The sequence below is a fragment of the Liolophura sinensis genome, chromosome 8 (genome assembly GCF_032854445.1).
Source record: "Liolophura sinensis isolate JHLJ2023 chromosome 8, CUHK_Ljap_v2, whole genome shotgun sequence".
NCBI lineage: Eukaryota > Metazoa > Mollusca > Polyplacophora > Chitonida > Chitonidae > Liolophura > Liolophura sinensis.
Window position 1 is genome coordinate 16,899,858 of NC_088302.1, and position 21,655 is coordinate 16,921,512.

Sequence of the window (21,655 nt, forward strand, 5' to 3'; positions counted from 1 at the left end):
AAGCGAACGCATTGGTGACAGACTGTATAAGTCAGGTATAGGTGATTATTCATGATGTGAAGAATAAAAAAAAAGAATACAGAAATGGCTGGCTGGGTCAACAGAATATGATCATCAGATGATGACAATGATATGAACATCAGATGATAAAGCCTATAGCACATGGTTAGCAAAGGACGCGTCTGAATGCTGTTGTTGAGCAATAGGCCTATATGTATTGTAATAAGTTTACCTATGGAACTGAATCAAAATGCGTACATGCATAACTATTTCGTTTATTGCTGTGCAGCATATAGGGACTAAGAGACCTACATATTGAAAGTAAATGTATCACTATGCAGATCTAATAACGGAGAACTATGCATGTGAAAGGGAGTAATGAATCATTACAGGTTCCTTCGAGGACGTTGCATGGCATCAAAACAACGGGGATGCTCGACATGTCTTTTTTTGTTTGTTTGCTTGTGTGGAGTGCCCCTTAACAAAGACCACTTTTTCCCATAAACCCTTTCGTTTACTTACACTGGCTTTCATTGATTCATGTCTGTTGGAATACTGGTAGCAGATACACAGCGAGATTTCCTCCTTCGCTGTGAATATGGATATAAAGCCTAATGATTCTGACCGTGTTATTCAGCGCAGTGTTGACACGTAAGTGTCCCAGAATTAATGTACTGTCAGGTCACTCTTAAAGAGAACTTTGCTGATCCTCTTAAATGCAATCCAACTTATAGATGTATATCCATGGCACAGTTTTGTCTTCATTTGAGATTTCAACCATTTCATCACAGCCTTATACCTTGATTTAAAACGTAACATGAAAAAACACTGACGAAAAATGACAGATGTTTATACAGATGTAGTCTCTCTTTATACTGAGATAATAAAGTTACTTCCTGGATCCTTCTACGGATTGCTGTAAGGACAGAATAATGTGTGCCGACGTAGTTAAGGGTAACCGTTCGCCAAATCATTCCATCCTTACATGCTACGAGATAATGTATAGTCAGCGGAAAGAGATTAGGCCCTAATTTTATATACATATTGTATTATTGCTTCATGTTTCTTGCAGAGGAGAGTTTGTGATAAAATCGATAGAAACATCCCTGCAGGACTGGACAGAAAGCGTGGATGCGGAATGTCAGTAATGGTGACAGAATGGTTTCCTAGGAGCACAGCCATTGCAATTGCAGTTGTCATTTGTGTGCTGACGTAAGTATTGATAAACGTAAAATATGTCTGTAAATTAATCAAGAAGAATTAACGGCTCACCGGGATTAACGTTAATAATCAGATTGCTCGTTTTTACAATGTACATGTATATGTATGTCAACACTGAAAGAAAACACCGACTCAAAACTCTGATATATACAATTGAACTAATTCATCTCAGAAAACCAGGAAACCAGATCAGCTGAGTCATGAAAAGACCCCTGTGAGTTTTCCGACTAACCAAGTGAGTCAGCTATATAGTCAGACAAATTTCATTAAATTAACTAAGATTTTTCCGTCAGTTGTGCCAAACCTTTCCCTCAGTGAGGTATCCATATATAAACAATTCAGTTTTCCTGATGTTTCCAAAAGAACATGACTACTGCAACCTGTTTTATTTAGTTGTATCACTGAACCTTTACAAATTGGTCAAGAATTTTCACTTTTATGACAGATTTTTAATAGGACGCGATATAGACCTACCAACGAGAATTTACTGTGTACATTATTGCTCCGAAAAAAATTGGTGAAGCTCGTTCTGAAATAAACTACAACGGTTATACGTAACGAAACTTCAAAAATGTAAAAGGTACACAGATCAAAGATCGTCAACCTTGATTACGTATTCATCAGTTAAATATATTTTTGTCTGTTCGTCTTTCTGCATGTTCCGAGCTCTCTAGTAATGAAGCCTGCCGTTTTGTTATTGTGTTTCATACAAAGCGTCCGCTATTAATGGTACCCAGCGGTAGGCAATAACCGTGAGGCCGTCTATGAAGCCTTACGTTTGTTGAACACCACTCTTGGTCCACCAGTATCGTGTGCAAGTCTGTACTTCAGGCCAAGCACAAAGACTTAAGTGAAAATTTCAAATCCTATTAATATTGTTATTTCTTATGTAACAAAGTCAAAATATTGCCTGATAACGTAAATACTGGGTGAGTTATTGTAAACCAAATTTCAGCTAAAATAACGCAACGGAACATACCAAGTTTAAGGACTGAAGTTTTGACTTAAGTGTAAAATCGCTTCGTGATCTTCATCAGTTAAATTTATGTGATTTACCTCGGGCACAGCGGTTTCATCTACCCAGGAATTAAACTGACCGCCATTGTATAAGTGAAGAATTCCTGAGTGGATGGCGTGGAACAGCAACTAATCTGTCAGTCAATCAGTCGTTTGAGTATTGCGATTTTCAGGATAGATTGTGTGACTGGGGAGAATGTTACTGACGAGGACACGATTGCTGAACTGATGGCGGAAGTAATGACAGCAAACAGCTACAACAAACACAAACGGCCGCCCCCACGCAGTAAGCTCTTGTAGAAGTTGCAGGATATGGCTTTATTGACGCTGCCAGTGTCAATAGTTCAAAGTTAATATTAAACATAATCAAAATTTAGCTACATACATTAGATATATACAATGACAGATGTTCTATGACCGAGTTCTATTGATCTTAAAAAGGTGGTTTGAGGTTTGTTTCAGTGAACATAATGTAAGTTTCAGAGGCAAAACATATTTTATTTTGGGCGAAATTTCATGCATAATATTGTATAATTGTATACATAATATTGAAGGGATTTAATTTTAGACTGTTTGTATTTACTCACAGAATTTATACAAAGGAACATGCATCAACTAAAAACACTATTGTTGTTAAATTGTAATATATAACCATGGCAACAGCTTCTACTTTGAAATATTTGAAGTTAAATATATAAAGTGGATTATGTAAGGGCAAGGTGAAAACAGGGCTTACACAGTTATAGGCTATGCGTGATGCATGGTCATCGCTAGTACAGGTGATAGTGAGCTAACCGCTTTGATACTAACACTTTCGCCGTGTTCAGGTTGTATGCTACTTCAGTTAATCAATTTTTCTGATTAAACAGGTCTCCCAACCATTTTACGGGTGGGATTTTACGTGGAAACGCTGGCATCCATCAGCGAACTGGACATGGTAGGTATAGGTCTATATTTGACGATATGATATAAATGCCTTTACTAAACTGAACTTGAAACGAACGACTTCAAGCAAAACTGTAAGATGTGACTTCACTGATACACTCTGGGTTCCAAGAGAACACAGTAGACTCCGATGTTTGAAAACATTTTATTCCATCGGAAAAAGAAATAAATAGAACCATTTCTTTGGAAACTGTTTATTGGTTTTTCATCTGACATATACTTCATTTTAGTGTTTTCATTAAGTAAAAAAAATTAACTAAAAGAAAAGTGCCTTTCAGTAAAATTCTTTTGCACAAATGTATTATTAGAGAATAAGTAGCAAAACAGATTCTCCCTTTTCGCTGTTTGCAGGAGTTCACCATCAACATTTACCTGCGGCAGACTTGGGTGGACCCTCGGCTGGCCTACATTTCCTCATTAACAGCTGTTATGGTGGACACTAGCTTTTTGACCCACCTATGGCAGCCAAGCTTGTACTTTGTGAACGGCAAAGAAGAGAAAAGTCATAATGTGCCCGTTCCCAACAAACTGGCGATGCTCGACCCTAACGGCACTGTGTTTTACAGTCAAAAGTGAGTTGGTGCTTCTCGGTCAGAAATGAGTTGGCCAGGAGTTAGTCGGTGTTGTACAGTCAGACGTGGGTGGGTTTTTAACAATGAGAAGGGGATTGGTGTTTTACAGTCAGAAATGAGTTCGTGTTTTACACTCCGAAGTGAGATTTTGTATTGCAGTGAGAAGAGTGAGTTGATATATTAAGGTCATAAGTGACTTGATATTTTATACTCAGCGGGTTCATCGTGTGATGGGTATTAAGTTTAGCCTAAGTTGGTTAGTTGTAAATTTTTTAATAATTGAGAACTAGAAAATGTGCTTCCTCTATACGTGAAAGCTTGTAGAGGACCTTGTGCGACCTCACTTCATCGACCTTTCTTATATAAGACGACGCCTCGAGGCAATAAAGTAGCGAATCGAAGAAGCTACTCACCTTGCTACCTCGTTACCTCCGCACCTCATCGCCCTTTTACTTCGACACTTGTAATACTGATCGAGGTAGGAAGGCAGTGATGTAGCGACGTGGTGAAGCACTGAGGTAGCGACGTGGTGTGGCAGTGAGGTAGTGACGTGGTGAGGCAGTCAGGTAGCGACGTGGTGAAGCATCGAGGTAGCGACGTGGTGTGGCAGCGAGGTAGCGACGTGGTGACGCAGCGAGGTAGCGACGTGGTGAGGCAGTGAGGTAGCGACGTGGTGAGGTAGTGAGGTAGCGACGTGGTGAGGCAGTGAGGTAGCGACGTGGTGAGGCAGTGAGGTAGCGACGTGGTGAGGCAGCGAGGTAGCTACGTGGTGAGGCAGTGAGGTAGCGACAAGTCGTTTAGGTATTTGTTCTATAATTATACATACATATGTCAAGATCTTTTTCACATATGTATTAATATTTGTACATTTGTATAATAGTTTAGATTTGTTTGTATATATGCGTATTCTATGTGCATATGCGGATGTTTTTGTACAGTCAAAAAATCAATCTGTTTTAGCAGAATATCTGTTGTCTGTGTGATGCTAGAATGTATTCTGTTATTGTAACACAATATCCTGTCATATTCATCATAATATTCTGTTAGTCTGATAGAATCTTTATGTTGAAATAACAGAATGTGGCTGTTATATCTAACAAAATGATCTGCTTCAATAGAAGAATACATTCTAGCATCACTCACACATATGACTTTCTGTTAAAATTAAGAGATTAGTTTTTTGACTGTACAATAAATAAAAATTAAATATACAATAAACATTTACTTCATATATGTACAAACGGATTGGAAATATGTGCAATTTTTTGCACATAATTATAAAAATTAAAATAATTATAATTATTTATAATTAGAGAATATACATCAAGACGGTTTGCCATAATCCCTACCTTAATCAAAGTGGTCCAGAGACATGTATTGAATCTTTTGTTCTTTCACTGTTAAGTGCGACGTAAAGCCCCAAGCACTCATTTTGCTCTTTCATGTAGCTCGTAACACCTTTCACCATATGTGTACTATTTGTACCTATCACCCTGCTGTTCATGGGTTTCTGAGTAATCCATTGAACTGTACAGATATGAACGTTGTGAGTTATTTGGCTGAAATGTAGCCCAAAACTGCCCTGACATTATGTTTGGCAAAATTTGGTTCCGCCTAACCAACGTCAGAGCGCGCTCCACATTAAAATCTCGGATTAGCTGTATAGTCCTACATTGCTCCACCTTCACTCCCACTGAAGTGTGAACAAAGGTGGAGCCTTTTCTTTCTGAGATCTGCAAGGTTTTGTTTTCTCTTTAATAGACTTCCTGTATACTTGCTTGTAAAGTATATGAAACTGTGCCTACTACAAACTTTACACATCATAAGACCAGACTGGCATATCTTTGTCTGTTTGACATCTACAATCCCGAGGATGCAAAGATACAAAAGATTAATTTGGCAATATAATGCAGCAAATTGGAACAGGTATCGTAACGGTTTGTCTCAGGTAAACTGGGAAGAAATAATCTCAGTTGACAATGTTGGCGAAATGTGCCTATTGATAACAAATGCCCTTATAAACTCAGCTCACATAAGTATCCCGAATCGTATTTTGACCATAAATCCTGATGACAAGCCATGGATATCAACAGTAATTAAGACAGAAATTAAACTTAGAAACAAACTTTACAAAAAATCTGCTCGTGAACTCCATATTACTGCTTACAAAACAAAAAGAAATCACGTTAATTCACTTATTAGAAAGGCCAAGAAATCTCACGAAGACAAATTCAAGGAGAAAAAAGAATCCGGAAATATTGGGAGTAAGTTTTGGTGGAAACTGTGCAGATCTTACTTAAATAATGGTAACTACAATGTAAGTCCAGTTCCTCCTCTTTTAACAGACAGTGACACTTAAGAATATGATGACACAAATAAGGCAAGCCCACGGAACGATTTCTTCTCTATTGTCTGCTCCTTGAATGACACAAATGTAGCATGCCCCAAAGTTGCACCTAAGACTAATGCAGAATTACTAGGCATCACTGTTGAATCCAGTGGTGCTTGAGGTGATTAAGTCTGTCGACACGAGCAAAGCTACTGGACCAGATGGCATCAGTTCCAAAATGGTTTTTGAAACTAAGCACGAAATTTCTCTAGTTTTGACGATATTATTCAATCTGTCATTAACTTCAGGAAAATATCCCTCTTCCTGGAGAATTGCCAACGTTACCCCTTTATTCAAGTCGGGGAACTCATCTAAGGCCGCAATCTACAGACCAATTTCTTTGCTTAGCTGCATCAGCAAAATCTTCGAACGCGTTGTCTTTCGGACAGTATTTAGCCACCTGCGTCCCAAAATATCTTCGAACTAGTATGGTTTTTTACCATCAATGTCAACAACCGTGCAACTAGTAGACCTCTGTTTTGACATCGTTAAAGCCCTGGATGACGGCAAGCAAGTGTTTTTCATTTTTTTTATATCCTTAAGGCTTTTGATGGAGTCTGGCACAAAGGCATCCTAGCTAAATTAAAATCACTTGGAATAAAAGGTGGTTTGCACAGCTGGTTTGAGGATTACTTAAACGATCGTAAGCAAAGGGTTGTATTAAACGGTTTCCAATCAAATCTTAGAACTTTAAAAGCTGGAGTTCCCCAGGGCTCCGTCCTTTATTGTCAGGAGTCCTTTATTGGTCCTTGTTTATATTTATGACCTTCCAAATTACTAACAATATAAAGTTATTTGCTGATGACACCTGCCTTTACGTTGTAGCCGACCAACTGACACAGCAAAACATTAATAATTCCATAACTGACGACCTTGAAAAAAATTTTGGGCTAAAACTTGGCTTGTGACATTAATGCAACAAAGACTGTGGCACTTACTGTTTCAAGACGCAGGCAACCATCACAGTTATCATTTCAGTTTTCAGGGGAAAATATAACTTCAGCTACATTGCACAAGCATTTAGGATTAATCTATGTTTAATCTAGGACTAATTGTCTATGTTCAGAGCACTTAAATATCGTCTTAGCAGAAAATGCCTAGAAATCATGTACCAATGTTTTACCAAAAGACCATCTATGGAATATGCAGACATAGTTTGGGACAATATTAGTGAAGGCCAAGTATGTACCATTGAAAACATCCAAAGGGACGCACTACGTGTCATCACTGGTTTAACTAAAAGTGCTCACTTTAACTTACTCTATGAAGAGTCAGGTTTCATATAATTGCATAAACGACGCTATATGCATAGGATGGTTTTCTTTCAATGTTATCTTAATGATGCAACTTGCAATGTATTTGATAATCCGTATTACAGCGTAATTCGTATCAAATCAGATCAACAAATCATCTAACATTTTTTCGATGTAGAACAGCCAGCTTTAGTAATTCTTTTTTCCCACAGACTGTGCTGGACTGGAACAGTTCACCATATTCAATCAAAAAAATCAAAATAGCTCTAGGAAAACTATTTTATCCGCTAGCGCAACCGGTATGGTATTATGTTGGCATGCGCTGGTCAAATATATTTTTTGTGTAGAATAAGAAATGGATGTAGCTCACTTAATGATGATTTATTTAACAATTTTATTACTGACTCTCCTAAATATATTTGTGGTGGGCCTTTCGAAGCAGCTGCCCATTATCTACTAGAGTGCAAAAGGTATGTTGTTCAAAGGGATATTATGTTAAATAATATAAGACTGCTTTGTTATGCGGACATCTCAGCTACAACTCTCCTCTATGACTGTAGTACACACCAAAAGATTCTCATGTATTATTCAGTGGTAAATCTCAAACTAGTTTACTTTATCTGTTTATTCCTGTTGTATTTGGATTTCATGCTTATGTTATATTAATACAGTTGTTGAAAAGACTAAGTAGCACTTCGAGACAGCCACTAAACTATAATTATGTACATGTCTGTATATATGTGGATGTGTATGTATGTGTGTGCCAACTCGCATATAATAATATATGTATGTGAGTGTATATATATATATGTGTGTGTGTGTATATGTGTGTGTATATATGTATGCATATGTATATTCATATTTATGTATTTATATTTATTATTCTGTAAATAATTATTACCTGCCTAGCTTCAAAATAATGACAATATATATTGTTTCTCAAGGAAAAAAAAGATGTTTGAATTTCTACGAATATTACACACTATAAGCCTTTGGCTTACTGTGTATATGTGAAGGAAAATAAACACGTTTAAACCAAAGGTGGAGCCAGTAGGGTTAGACTAGCTGCACTGGTACTTTGCCTAACTGGTTGGTTAGCAGATACATGACACACGGTAGGTTGATGAAGTGTTAGACATATGCATGGCATAGTGGATTATAGACGGGTATAAATAACATATTAAAGTTGTGTCGAAATTTTTCAGGAATTGTAGCCCTGATCAAGTCCCAAAACCCATGTGATCAGTTGTTTGAAATGAAGTACTATTATAATAGGATCATTTTCTTTTCTCATACAGATTTTTAGTCAGTAGACCTAAACTTTTTTGTACGCTTTTCGGATAGATTCAGCATTGTCTGTTCATGTTATCGTCTTGGTGTTTTCTTTCGTTTGCAGACTGTCGCTCCGATTATACTGCGGAATGGACTTGGAAAAGTTCCCTTTCGACAAACAGGAATGCCCAGTCAAGATGATGAGCTGTGAGTCAAATAAAACAAATTGACTTTGTGTATTACTCTGATGAAGGTTCAGTAATGTGACTCATATATCATTAACGAATGGTAAATTGACAAAAAATATCACACATAGCTCTAAGCACATACACGGAAATACATGTATAAAGTAACGTCTATCCGAATACATAATCGTCTGTATGTATTTCAAATCAGAATTAGAGTAGTTACTTTTTATGTCCACATATTTGCAATAAGTCAGACACAGAATTGTTAATTTTTGTCCACATATTTCATATATTAATAAGCCAGACACATAGTATAGCTAATTTTATCTCCACATATTTCATATATTAATAAGTCAGACACATAGTATAGCTAATTTTATCTCCACATATTTGCCATAAATCAGACACGTAGTGAGGTTTCTTTATCCACACGTATTGCAATAAGTCAGACACAGAGCAGTTACTTTTTATATCCACTTATATGCAATAAGCCAGACACAGAGTAGTTACTTTTTATGTCCACTTTTGTGCAATAAGTCAGACACAGAGTAGTTACTTTTTATGTCCACTTTTGCGCAATAAGTCAGACATAGAGTAGTTACTTTTTATGTCCACTTATGTGTAATAAGTCAGACACAGAGTAGTTACTTTTTATGTCGCCTTATGTGCAATAAGTCAGACACAGAGTAGTTACTTTTTATGTCGCCTTATGTGCAATAAGTCAGACACAGAGTAGTTACTTTTTATGTCGCCTTATGTGCAATAAGTCAGACACAGAGTAGTTACTTTTTATATCCACTTATAAGCAATAAGTCAGACACAGAGTAGTTACTTTTTATGTCCACTTATGTGTAATAAGTCAGACACAGAGTAGTTATTTTTTATGTCGCCTTATGTGCAATAAGTCAGACACAGAGTAGTTACGTTTTATGTCCACTTATGTGCAATAAGTCAGACACAGAGTAGTTACGTTTTATGTCCACTTATGTGTAATAAGTCAGACACAGAGTAGTTACTTTTTATGTCGCCTTATGTGCAATAAGTCAGACACAGAGTAGTTACGTTTTATGTCCACTTATGTGCAATAAGTCAGACACAGAGTAGTTATTTTATGTCCACTTATGTGTAATAAGTCAGACACAGAGTAGTTACGTTTTATGTCCACTTTTGTGCAATAAGTCAGACACAGAGTAGTTATTTTTTATGTCCACTTATATGCACTAAGTCCCTCGCAGAATATTTTTTTATGTCCACATATTTCATATATTAATAAGTCAGGCACTTAGTATAGCTAATTTTATCTCCACATATTTGCCATAAATCAGACACGGAGTAAGGTTTCTTTATTTCCACGTACTGCAAATCGGGCACAGGGTAATTACTAGGTTTAACTTCATGTCTTTAATATGTCTTGGGTCGTTTGTTTCAGACGCCTACAACTCCAAGGGTATTCTTTTGGAATGGATGAAGGTCAAGTCTCCTGTTGAAATAAAGCCCAACCTGGAATTGCCAGAATTTATAGTTGCAAAAACAAGCTTACACAACTGCTCGTCAACATACATAACAGGTATGCTTCCTCCGCAGCGCAGCTGTGCGTGCTGTGAGTGAATTTTAGCTCCAATATTTATACAATTTAGCTATTCAGTTAATGACTACCAAGGAGGAGAAAATGATGCAGTGTTGTCGTAGACAGTTAGGCATCCTCAGAGTATTCACGTTTCACATTTTCTTCTCTTTTTTTAATAGTTCTTTGCTTTAAATTATACATGAAGAGAAACTGTAAAGAAACTGTAAAAAAAAATATTACGATTTTATGAGAAATTAAGAAAGTTGTGTCAAAAATGAATTTTATTTTGAGGTATATTTTATATTTCTTGATAACCTCTTCATTTTATGTACATTTTCCGTCAGTTTTCGGGAATTTTCGGAAATGACGTCAGTGATTAACCTTCTGAATGCGAGGGGATAACTTAGTGCTCTCCATTCCGACTCCCAGCTGTCACTGTTGCCTTCACGACTGCTAGTTACTTAATTTCCAGACTGACCGCTGGGGCATTAGGAAAACTGTAGTTTAAAACCATGGTATCCAGCTCATGCTGGCTTCCTCTCTGGCTGTACTAGGGAAGGTCTGCCAGAAACGCGCGGAAGGCGGTGGGTTTCCCACGGGCTCTGCCCGGTTTCCTCCCACAGTAATGCTATGCGTCGTCGTATATATAAGTGAAATATTTCTGAGTACGGCGTAAAACATCAGTCAAATAAATAAAATCATTTTTAGGCGCCAAGAAGAAAGATGAGAAGATTTTTTTATATTTTCTAATGTCCTAAAATGTATGCAAGAAGAAACCAAAAACAAACCTTCAATGTATCCGTTGAGTAAAAAACTTGAGAATAAATACCTGCCCACACGAGGAGTTGTTTCTGACTGTCGTAGGTTCATTCAGTTGTGTTGAAGGGCGGATTCACCTGAAGAGGCGATACCTCCAGTACGCCATTCAGATTTACGTACCAAGTGCCCTGATGGTCATCTTATCCTGGGCCAACTTCTGGATTGACCACCGATCTACCCCGGCCAGGGTGTCGTTAGCTCTCCTCTGTATCCTCACCATAACCACCCAGAGCTCCGGGGCAGGGTCAAAGTTGCCCAAAGTGGCTTATGTCAAGGCTATAGACGTCTGGATGTCCGTCTGCATGGTGTTTGTCTTCAGCGCCTTCATCGAGTTTACCCTGGTGAACATCATGGCGCGGAGGGTGGAAGGTGAAAAGACCCCGAGCCTACTACAGCGGGTGAGTCTGCCTTCGTGTTTAATAACTGACGTTATTTAAGACAGCGGAAATTTAGTACAGATGCAGCAACTTAGCTGAGTTGGGTACTAAGAGAACCACAACAAGATTGCTTTGTTGGAAAAGGCCATTTCAGTAAAATAACGGTTTATTCGCTCGCACAGAAATCTTCGTGCGATCACTTAAGTAGTAAAGGTGAGGGGAACGAAATCAGCCCTACACAAACATGGTGTTTAAATGCACAGTGCACATCCCTTTTAAGGTGATGAACTAAGGCAGGAGGAGGGAAATTAAATATCCAGGGAGAACCGATAACCTCTCCCGATCACCGTCTTCTGCTGTCGAAATGAACGCATGTAATACACTGGTGATGTAAAAACCTCACATGTGTATGACGTCACGCGTAGATCACCCACAAGTGTGAGAAGACAGACGAGCAGACCGCACATTGTATATGTGATACATATACCTATATATAAACACATTCAAACTCGAGAAATTATATCTTAAAATGCATTATTTTCAATAATTTCTTCAAATTTCAATAATTTGTGTGTTTTCTGTTTATCTTGGTTCATTTTGCGAACTTCTTGAATATGGTTTGGGGAAATTGCCTGTGTGCCGAGTTTCCAACTGCTGTTGGAGACAATAGTGTGTATTGCATATGATTAACAATATATTTTCAGACGTGCCTTTTCAGATCCCATACGTTCAGATCCAATATATATATATGTTCCGCATAAAGTTTTCATTTGCGGTGGACACATTTGTCCACTTGCGCCGTTGTCATGGTAACCGCATACTGGTCATCATCACTCCTTTTCCTGATATATACAATATAAATAAATCTGATTTCGTGTCCGGGCTATAACTCCAACTGTTTTCTGTGTATTGTTTTAATTTTGGTGGATGCTTACATACACAGATGACGATGTATCACGACTCACATTCGTCCATTCAGCGGTTGTTATGGTTACCAGATCGCCTGTTTCCTTATACATACTATATAGATAGATACAGATTTCGTGCCCGGGCTATAACTCCAACCGTTTTTCGCACAGAGTTTTCATTTTAGGTGGATACATACATAAACAGATGACGATGTGTCGCGACTCACGTTTGCCCATTTTGCAGTTGTCATGGTAACTAGATAGCCGTTTTCCTTATATTTGCTACATAAATAGAAATGATTTGGTGTCCGGGCTACAACTTCAACTGCTTTCCACACAAATTTTTAATTTTTGGTGGACACATTTGTCCACTTGCGATGAAGATTCCCTTCAGGGCTTATACTCACCACAATGCTGCTGGTATTCTTTTATACAATTCAAGCAACTTCATTTGTTGAAGAGTATGTTGTGTTCACCTGAACTTTTGTTAACATTGTACATGTATTAATCCACATAAGTTCATTTTTACAATCTCAGTGTAATAATGAGGGTTTATTAGGCTTTGCTTGAATTTTGGTACCCATTACGAATATGGAAAATGGCCTGCATATGACCCTGATTTTGTAAATTGTTTTCTTAGTTAGGTGAGGTGTTGGGTGGGGGGGGGGGGGGGGTGGAGTGGAAGTTTTATGAACTTGGTGCATGGAAATTGTGAATACGCCACTACCGTGTAAACTGCTGTCCATTAGGGGCAGTTTTGTTTTTCTCGATATCTCCAGATCAGTATAGTATACTGAAAACAGTACTTATGGTACAGTTGACTAAAAGATTAATAATTACATCTATATTAGACCTTGTGCAATTCCAGCTGTAGTTTCTGAACACATTGGCCGGATCTATTGATGATATAAAGAAATATATAAAATACAGGGTAAATGTATCTGTGTGTGCGTGCGCACTCGGCTTTGGTAAATATTAAACGGATGTTATTATAAAACTGTGTTATTCACAGTTAACTCCCACGAAACCCTTCTGTTACAAATTCTTATTAGAATTCCCGCTGGGAACATCTACGGGGAAATTAATTGTTACCCAATTGTAAAGTGTGTGCACGTGTAACACAGATAACGGTATTTACAGCTTGATTGTACTTTCTTTGTGTTCTAAGTAAAACTAATCCAGTGGAGTATTTACTGTGGACATACATACATACATATAAGTGGAGTATTCTTGAATACGGCGTAATACACCAATCAAGTAAATAAATGAATCCAATTTGGTCAAAGGCAAATGATCCTGGACAATTATACTTCATGTAGGGCGAATTAACACTCGTGGCGTGAAGGATTAACACACATCGGAGACACCTGAAAAGGTTTGACATGTCACACAATGTATCAAAATGCTAAGCGCGTTAAGCAAAAGTATCTGTTTCATGGTAAACATGGTTAGTGTAAACACGTAATCGTCGTTTGCTGGCCATAAGGCATTTGTATGAGCATATCCGAGCTAAACATAAAAAGGACACAAGGTTAAACACTTATATACTTAAACATGTAGAATTCCTACACGGAAAAGTAAGCACATTGTTAGGAACACACGTAACAGCTAAACATGTCTATATGACGATTTTTATGACGCTATTATTTAGCTCAGTTGTTAACCAAACGTGTGTAGTCTAACGTGTGTAGGCCCTCTTACACGTTCTATTTGCGTATGCCCGCCATCGTACACGTGATCTTAATGGAAACGAGGCTGGTCGTCTGCTCATGTTTGGAGAAGATGTCGAGAAGTTTCTCTGTATTTGGCAATTTCGGTACTGGTATGTACTGATTGTTTTTTTGGTTTTTTTTTTTATCTTTTCGCACAAAACCGTTTGTGTTTGTGTCTGCTGCACAATTTATGTTGTGTCGTGAATCATTAATTACGAGCGTAGTTGTTGTGACGAGTAGTGATGCGGTCGTTGTGTTGTAGGTGTAGGTTAGGTAGATCTGACATCTGTTTCGTTCTTCCCAGTATAGCTTTCAGAAATACTAAAAAGTAAAAAGCCTTTTACAAACAGTTTACAGGTATGTCCAAATCCCGCAAAATTCTGATACATTTTAATTAGTCTCAAAATAAAATCACTACAGCCAGATACAGCGTTAGTTGAAGCAGTCGGGTGTGTTAATCAGCATGTATGTGTATGATGACTCGCATGTTTATGAAATATGATCGATGCTGACCCCATCTCCTAACTTTTCAGATACTCCTTGAATTTGACATCTTTAGATGAGGAAAGGACTGCGAAGCAATGTATGCAGAAATTATGAACTGATATGCTTGCAATTTGTCACCAACTGTGAATCGAAGAAAGGTGACCTAGATTTTGAAGTAAGTTTTAATCGATTAAAAGTGTGTTTTCTTTGATCTGGGAAAATATTGTCACACTGGCAGAACAGGCACATTTAGGAATCGAAGCGAAATCCTAACTAGAATTCGATCACCGCCAATGTACCGGAGCGCTGACTTACGGGAGGGATACATGTAGGCCTACAAACCTGTGTATTTAAGTGTACCAGGTACCAAAATATTGATATTCATTGTCAACAGCAATATACCGAAAATATTTATTTATTATTTCATTTGCGTTTCCAAAGGAGTGACAGCCAGATGTATGTGAAGTGAAATTTGAAGCATGGGGTATTATAAACCTATATTCTACTTATTGAAAATAAACTGAAATACAAAAAGTCACTAATTTGTACTTCAGATGAATTGAGGTTTGCCTGGAGAAGACAATGTAGAGAAGTTTCAAGCAGTGAAGGGTTAGATCAAGTGTGCACCTCTGACGACAGTCACATTTGGATTTCTATAGGAACAACATAACATGTGACTGAAGATATGTGCTGAGCCTGAGCGATTTCAGTGATTGACCGAGTGAAGACTCACGCCTAAGCCGAGGTTATGGATTGTGCACACAGTACATGTACATTATTACATTATGTTTACTGCATGCATCTGTTGGATTGTGCACACAGTACATGTACATTATTACATTATGTTTACTGCATACAGCTGTTGGATTGTGCACACAGTACATGTACATTATTACATTATGTTTAATGCATGCAGCTGTTGGATTGTGCACACAGTACATGTACATTATTACATTATGTTAACTGCATGCAGCTGTACAAACTTAGCCTTCAATTCAGGTGAACAGAGTAGATGTATACCTCGTTATTATGTTTGTTTCCATAGTAACAGGGTTCTATGCAAATGTTCATTTATTACTTCCGCATAAATAAAAGTTCCATTCATGATATCTTTTGGTCAGTTATTATTTTCTTATTGCCTTAATTATTACGTTATTATATGAAAACAGTAGCTCACAGAAAAAACAACCCTGTGAATGGACATTGGTTGGAGTACAGTTGTGGTGTACTATTCAGGTAAAATGGTCGTAGGTCTTGTGCGAGATCTGTTTGCTAGCTACGGTTTAATGTCATTTACAATATTACCTCAATGCTTTATATTGAATAGTTAAATGTTGCATACTTTAGAGACCTTCCTTAAATACTGGTGTGATTGAAGACTAATTCCGCAGTACAACAAGCTAAGCACCTCCTGTTTTGTATATGTTTAGATGATGATATGTTACAAGAGGGGAAGCGGGTTATGGTTACAGGTTTGCCGTTGCTTTGTACATAGGTGTCAGACGTGTTTAGCTTTCCATGTGTTTTGGGCATAAACATGTTTAGGATTCCCAGACAAAATATATTTTGTGCCCTCTACATGTTTAATGCCTCCACATTTCAACCTAAACACCTTTTCACATGTTTAGTCAACCATGTTCTTAAAAAGTGAACACAAGAATGTATGGAGCTTTGTGTTTAGGGTCTACACAGTATCTTGTTCTATGTAAGCGGCCATTCGATCGCCGCCAACCGCTGTTTTGCCACTGAGATCTCACTAGAACAATACCTCAGCTGGGAGATTACCTCCCCAAGTTCATAGATAATCTGCAGACAATCCCTTACATAAATGATTCATCAAAATATTATATTTCATTTCCACAGTCCACATATATGCCTACGTATCTATAAATTCATGCCTGCATATTCTCACAGAAACCCATGGTATATCCTATAACACAAAATAGCCATTAATATACGTTATAGCATACTTACACCTCATCATATTGCTTAATTGCGTATGATTAAATGTGAGTAAAATGTAGTGTTTGGACAATTTTTGCAGGTGGCGATGAGGATGCCTGGCGGGTAGAGGTCATGGGTCCGTGTTGCAAACTCCCTCTGGTCGATGTTTGTTATGTAATGTCCCTCCTCGTTTTATGCTTCAGCTAAGAATAGCTGCCCCGAGGAGAAACCATCGTGAAATGATGCGTTAAATGATATTTACAAAAACGATCTATCAATAAAGATTTGTAGCAACACCCTTATATCCCTACTGAATTATTGACACAACCTGCATAGGAACAAACACATGGGGCATGTTTTTTACGAAGTGGTCGTAACTTGCGCTTTGGCGTACGACGTCCGTAAGAGCATGTTGTAAAGACTTAAGTTACCATGGTAAATGCACTTCACCTGGCTCCAGGTAGAAGTTAATCCTATTCCACACAGATTAGCTGTGCTCCACTCCCTGTAACTGAAGTAAACAGGGTGTCTCACAAAGAAACGCTGTGCTTCCAACGTTACTGTCCATCAATTCATATACTTAAGGCTAAATATACTTTTACCTGGGAGCATACTCAATGAATGTATGTTTTTGACTTCCAGCTTGCAACCAAATTTTATTAAAATTCTACCAGATATTTTGCAGGCAAGCATTAACCTATCCAAATATTTAAAAATAAAAACATCAATTGCGTGAGCGGATCGACAAAAAGGGTATCAAAGACTAAGGCCTTTGTAAGGATAGACAAAAAGGGTATCAAAAACTAAGATCCTTATAGGGGTAGACAAAAAGGGTATCAACAAATAAGGACCTTATAACAGTGTTTATAGTCAAATTTCGGTAAATTTCGTCAAGCAGTTCTGGAAATATATTGTAGACAAGCAGTTGCCGATTAGAATTTCTAAGGGATAAACGGGCATCAAAAACTAGTTTGAACGACTCTGTAATTATGTTTGGAACGAAAATACATGTACTTTGCAGACAGGTCTGTTGACGGAGGCCGCGGACGCAACAGATAACAGAGGCACGACTGACGTAATGGGTGTAGTCACTGGCATAGAAATAAATTGTCCACGACTTGAACCTATTATGCACAGATTATGGGGATAATCTGGAAATGACATCTGTTGAAATCGGGACAGAAAAAAAAAACAAAAGTAGAGACAATAGTGTCGATAAGTGCCATTAACAAAGACGGCAAATGAATTAATGATATCGTGTTTTACAGTTTAGTATTTGAGATAGCGTTTTCTTTATTTACAAACACACTGTTATACATAAGTAATTGTCCGAAATTAAATGTCGTGGACGTCTCTATAATAAGAAGATAAAATGTAACACGGAATTTTATCGGCATATGTCAAGAGCAGAATGGACTATGGAATTCTCATACGATGTGTGATCGATTAAATACATTTAACCTGATCGATATAGAATCACACATGAGTCTTAACACATAAGAACAGTAGCTTTCTCACTGTCGGGGGTTTACGCCGACCAGTCCGGTTTCCTCCTCCCATAAAACTGACCGCCATCGAGTAAATGAAATATTTTCGAGCATATGGCGTTGAAGAAAACAATCAAATCAAATCAACATGAGCAAAACAGTGACAATGAAAAGACATTCAATAAAAAGGTACTTGTCCAAAATTAATGTAGTTTTAATTAGTATCTAAAGAACTGTATGTGGCATTGCATTGTTCATTTCTTTGTTTGATAGGTGCTTAAGGTTTGTGCTGGTTTTGATGTGGCATAATGCTTCCACACCATAAACTGGGATTTACGTGCATATTGCAACTTCTGCGCCTCAATTCAAGCGCCTGTGTGGGTATTCTTTGTCCAGTTTGGAATGAAAATACACATGTAGGCCTTAAGCTTAAGCTAGGCCTTGTTCAGCCTGTTCTGATTGATGGTCACAACAGTTCATGCTTGCACTGTTATCAGATACAATTGACAGAATTAAAGAATATATGATGAAGTAAACAACAGATATCAAAGACCGACATACCAACAAAGTCATACCAGATCATGAATTTTTTAATAAACCGATGATAACCTTGGCATATGTACCATATCGAAGAATCTCTCTTGTGCATGCGCGCTCGGTAGTCGGTTGACAGATAACAAGGGCTCGCGACAGAAGAGCAAGTTTATGGGATGTGTATTGAGTTGTGAATTATGGTCGTATGATCTTTGTGCTTAACTGCACTTAATACACTTCAGCATGTCAACGTCTAGGCAGTCATAAATAAATGTATATACTTGCACGGTAGATTTGGTGCAAACGCATGCAGCAGTGCATTCGAACGTGCCCCGAATTAACAGATTCCAAGAAGCCACTGGGTGCCATTGTTCGGGTTCCTAAACATGACACGCGATGAAAAGGTCGATCTTCGCAGGACGCAATGATCCTATAGAAAACAGTGTAGGCCTAAACGTGAATTTGTCTTTTTATAGTACGTATATGATAACAGATAGCCATCAGTATCTTTTTTTCATTTTTCTCTATTTTATTATTTTTTGATTTTTTGGCAAAGACGGAAAGACGTGTTCAAAACTGTCGGTATTTCCCATGTTGACCAGTATCGAGCCAGAATTGTTCCAGAATGAACCGTTCAGCAAACTTGTCCTGGCAGAGATATATGTCAAAGTAATTTCTACCGGAACTGTCCAAGAAAGCGATTCGTATCTGAGTACTTCAGGGAATTACTTCTTCATTGAACAATCCGACTACTTTGTACATGTATTGACTTTCTCTGTTTGGGTTTGGTTTAGTTTAAGCATGAAATTAGTCCCGTCTTGAATAGTTAAGCCAAAGTACATGTAGTTTATGACTGAACAATCTAGCAAATACAGGCCTTAAAGGGTCCCTATAATTAATTTGTGACTGAATAGTTCAGAAAAGAAGTTTATTCGTGAACATTTCAGCTTATTTCTTTTTCTCTTTATTATTTTTTGGTTTTTTGGCAAAGTACGGAAAGACGTATTCAAAACTGTTGGCATTTCCCATGTTGACCAGTATCTAGCTGGAATTGTTCCAGAATGAACCTCAGTTCAGCAAAGTTGTCCTGGCAGAGTTAGTTTATTCTTGAACATTTCAGCTTGTTGGTTAGACCCGCATTCATTTAATTTAGTTTGTTGATTTTACTAGTTTGGTTTTGGTTTCGAGATGTGGGTTTAGTTAAAAATTTACTGGGGGGGGGGGGGGGGGGGGGCAGGGGGCTTTTTACTTGTTTTAAACCCGAGTGCATGGCGTTAAACGCCTTACTCCAGAATTACCGACTTTCAGCAAGGTACTGAGGAATTTCCCACTTGTGTTGTGACGCACAGTTATGCATACCATATTTGGTGGAAGACAAGTGATCTTAAACGAAAATTAGACTGGGCAAACAGCCCCTCACGAACAGGTGCAGGGGGGGGGGGGGTGCGGCGGGAAAGATAGGGGGAGCGTACGAATACCCTGCCCAAGATCGGGTTTATAACCAAAACTTTTGACTTTTCGAATCCTGCGAGAGAATAAATTACAAGGGCAATTAAAACAACTTTGTGCAAGATACTTTTGCCAGCTATTTATTTATGAGATTTAGAACATAGTTTACATCAGTGTACATTGTACTTTACCTTAGGCATGAAATTACTCCTTCGTTGCTGCCATACAATCATTTACATGAACAGTTAGCATAAAACTATTACTGAGGTAAACTGGCAGAAGGCCGTACTTACCCGATGATCAAGACGACCATTTTGCCAGTTGTCACACTGACGTCATTTATAGTATATATACAGAAAATTTACTTGGATTTTATTTTCACATATTTATTTTGTGTCAGCAGCTCAGTAAAACGCTCCTATCTTATATTTGTAGGCCAAAAACATCTCGGGTGGAGCCAAGAACGTGGTTGGGGTCCAGTCGGATGGAAAGTGTGCGGAGGATAAGACACTTAAAGCAAAACCCAGCATGAACATTCTTCAGATGGCGACCGCTCGATTTGCCTGGAGAGGGCTCACGGGCCATAATGACAACAAAATTATCCCGCCCTTGACGCTGGACTCCAAGTCCAGAGTCTTATTTCCTTTCCTGTTTATTGCTTTTAATATCATATATTGGGTATATTATTTGGTGTTGCTGTAAAAATCAAACTGAGAAACTACCATGTATATTTGTGCAATCGTTTCCATCGGGTTTTGTGAAGTGATAATGGGATCAGATTTCCTGTGGTCGCAATGGAAGCTCGTTTGCTACAGAAAGTGATCAGTTGAGATATGTCCAAAACTAATCGCATGAGTTCAGCAAAACTGCGTAGGATACGGTTGGGTCTAAGCTCCTAGCGTGTAAATATTGCCATGTAGATAACAGGTCGGCAGCCAGCATTCAGGGTGGGATCGTACAAAGACAAGCCCAGCCAATTACAGACGAAGATCAAGGGGCCGCCAAGGCCTCGAAAGCTCTGGGATTACAGACATCTGAGATTCCACAGGCTTTTTGGAGCCGTAAAAGTATGTAATACAGATGTGAACGGAGCCTTATATTTTAAAGATATTTCCTGTTTGTGAGCGCAGATGGAATTCGAACCGCTTTCGTGTGGGTACGTGCCTAAATAAGATGTAAAGATCCACGAGGAAAATAACACTTGTGCAGTGTTGATTGCAACGTCAGTGACAAATTTCCTAATGGAAGAAACCCACGGCAAAGTCATGTAGGAACTTATGATTTGACCAGCTCGTTGGCATTATCGAGTTAAGAAATCGACATTTTTCAGCATGTAAAATATTTTCGCTAATCATCCTTTAGGATATGGATAGCTACGTTCAAGTACATCTGCAGGGCGGAAACGAGTGGCGTTTTGTTCTTTTGATGCATGTTCATCTACGCCTGCTGGATAGGAACGTGTGATGTTTTGTCTGTTGAATGCATGGTCATCTTTTTCTGTTCATCTAGGGTGCA

At 38.1% G+C, this 21,655-nt stretch overlaps 1 protein-coding gene across 1 annotated transcript; it reads left to right on the plus strand.

Moving 5' to 3' along the window:
• The first annotated feature begins 598 nt into the window (after nucleotides 1-598).
• On the plus strand, nucleotides 599-21,102 carry LOC135473251 (glycine receptor subunit alpha-2-like). Its single transcript, XM_064753097.1, has 9 exons — nucleotides 599-651; nucleotides 1,073-1,144; nucleotides 2,412-2,524; nucleotides 3,108-3,175; nucleotides 3,535-3,755; nucleotides 8,794-8,876; nucleotides 10,287-10,424; nucleotides 11,310-11,641; nucleotides 20,576-21,102. The coding sequence occupies exons 1-9, from the start codon at nucleotides 599-601 to the stop codon at nucleotides 20,840-20,842; spliced, it is 1,347 nt and encodes a 448-aa protein (XP_064609167.1). The 3' UTR covers nucleotides 20,843-21,102.
• Nucleotides 21,103-21,655: the final 553 nt, after the last annotated feature.

Coding starts and splice junctions, on each gene's coding strand:
- LOC135473251 (XM_064753097.1), top strand. CDS start 599: ATGGATATAAAGCCTAATGATTCTGACCGTGTTATTCAGCGCAGTGTT. Junction 3,176..3,534: donor CCATCAGCGAACTGGACATG/GTAGGTATAGGT, acceptor CGCTGTTTGCAG/GAGTTCACCATCAACATTTA. Junction 11,642..20,575: donor CCCCGAGCCTACTACAGCGG/GTGAGTCTGCCT, acceptor TTATATTTGTAG/GCCAAAAACATCTCGGGTGG.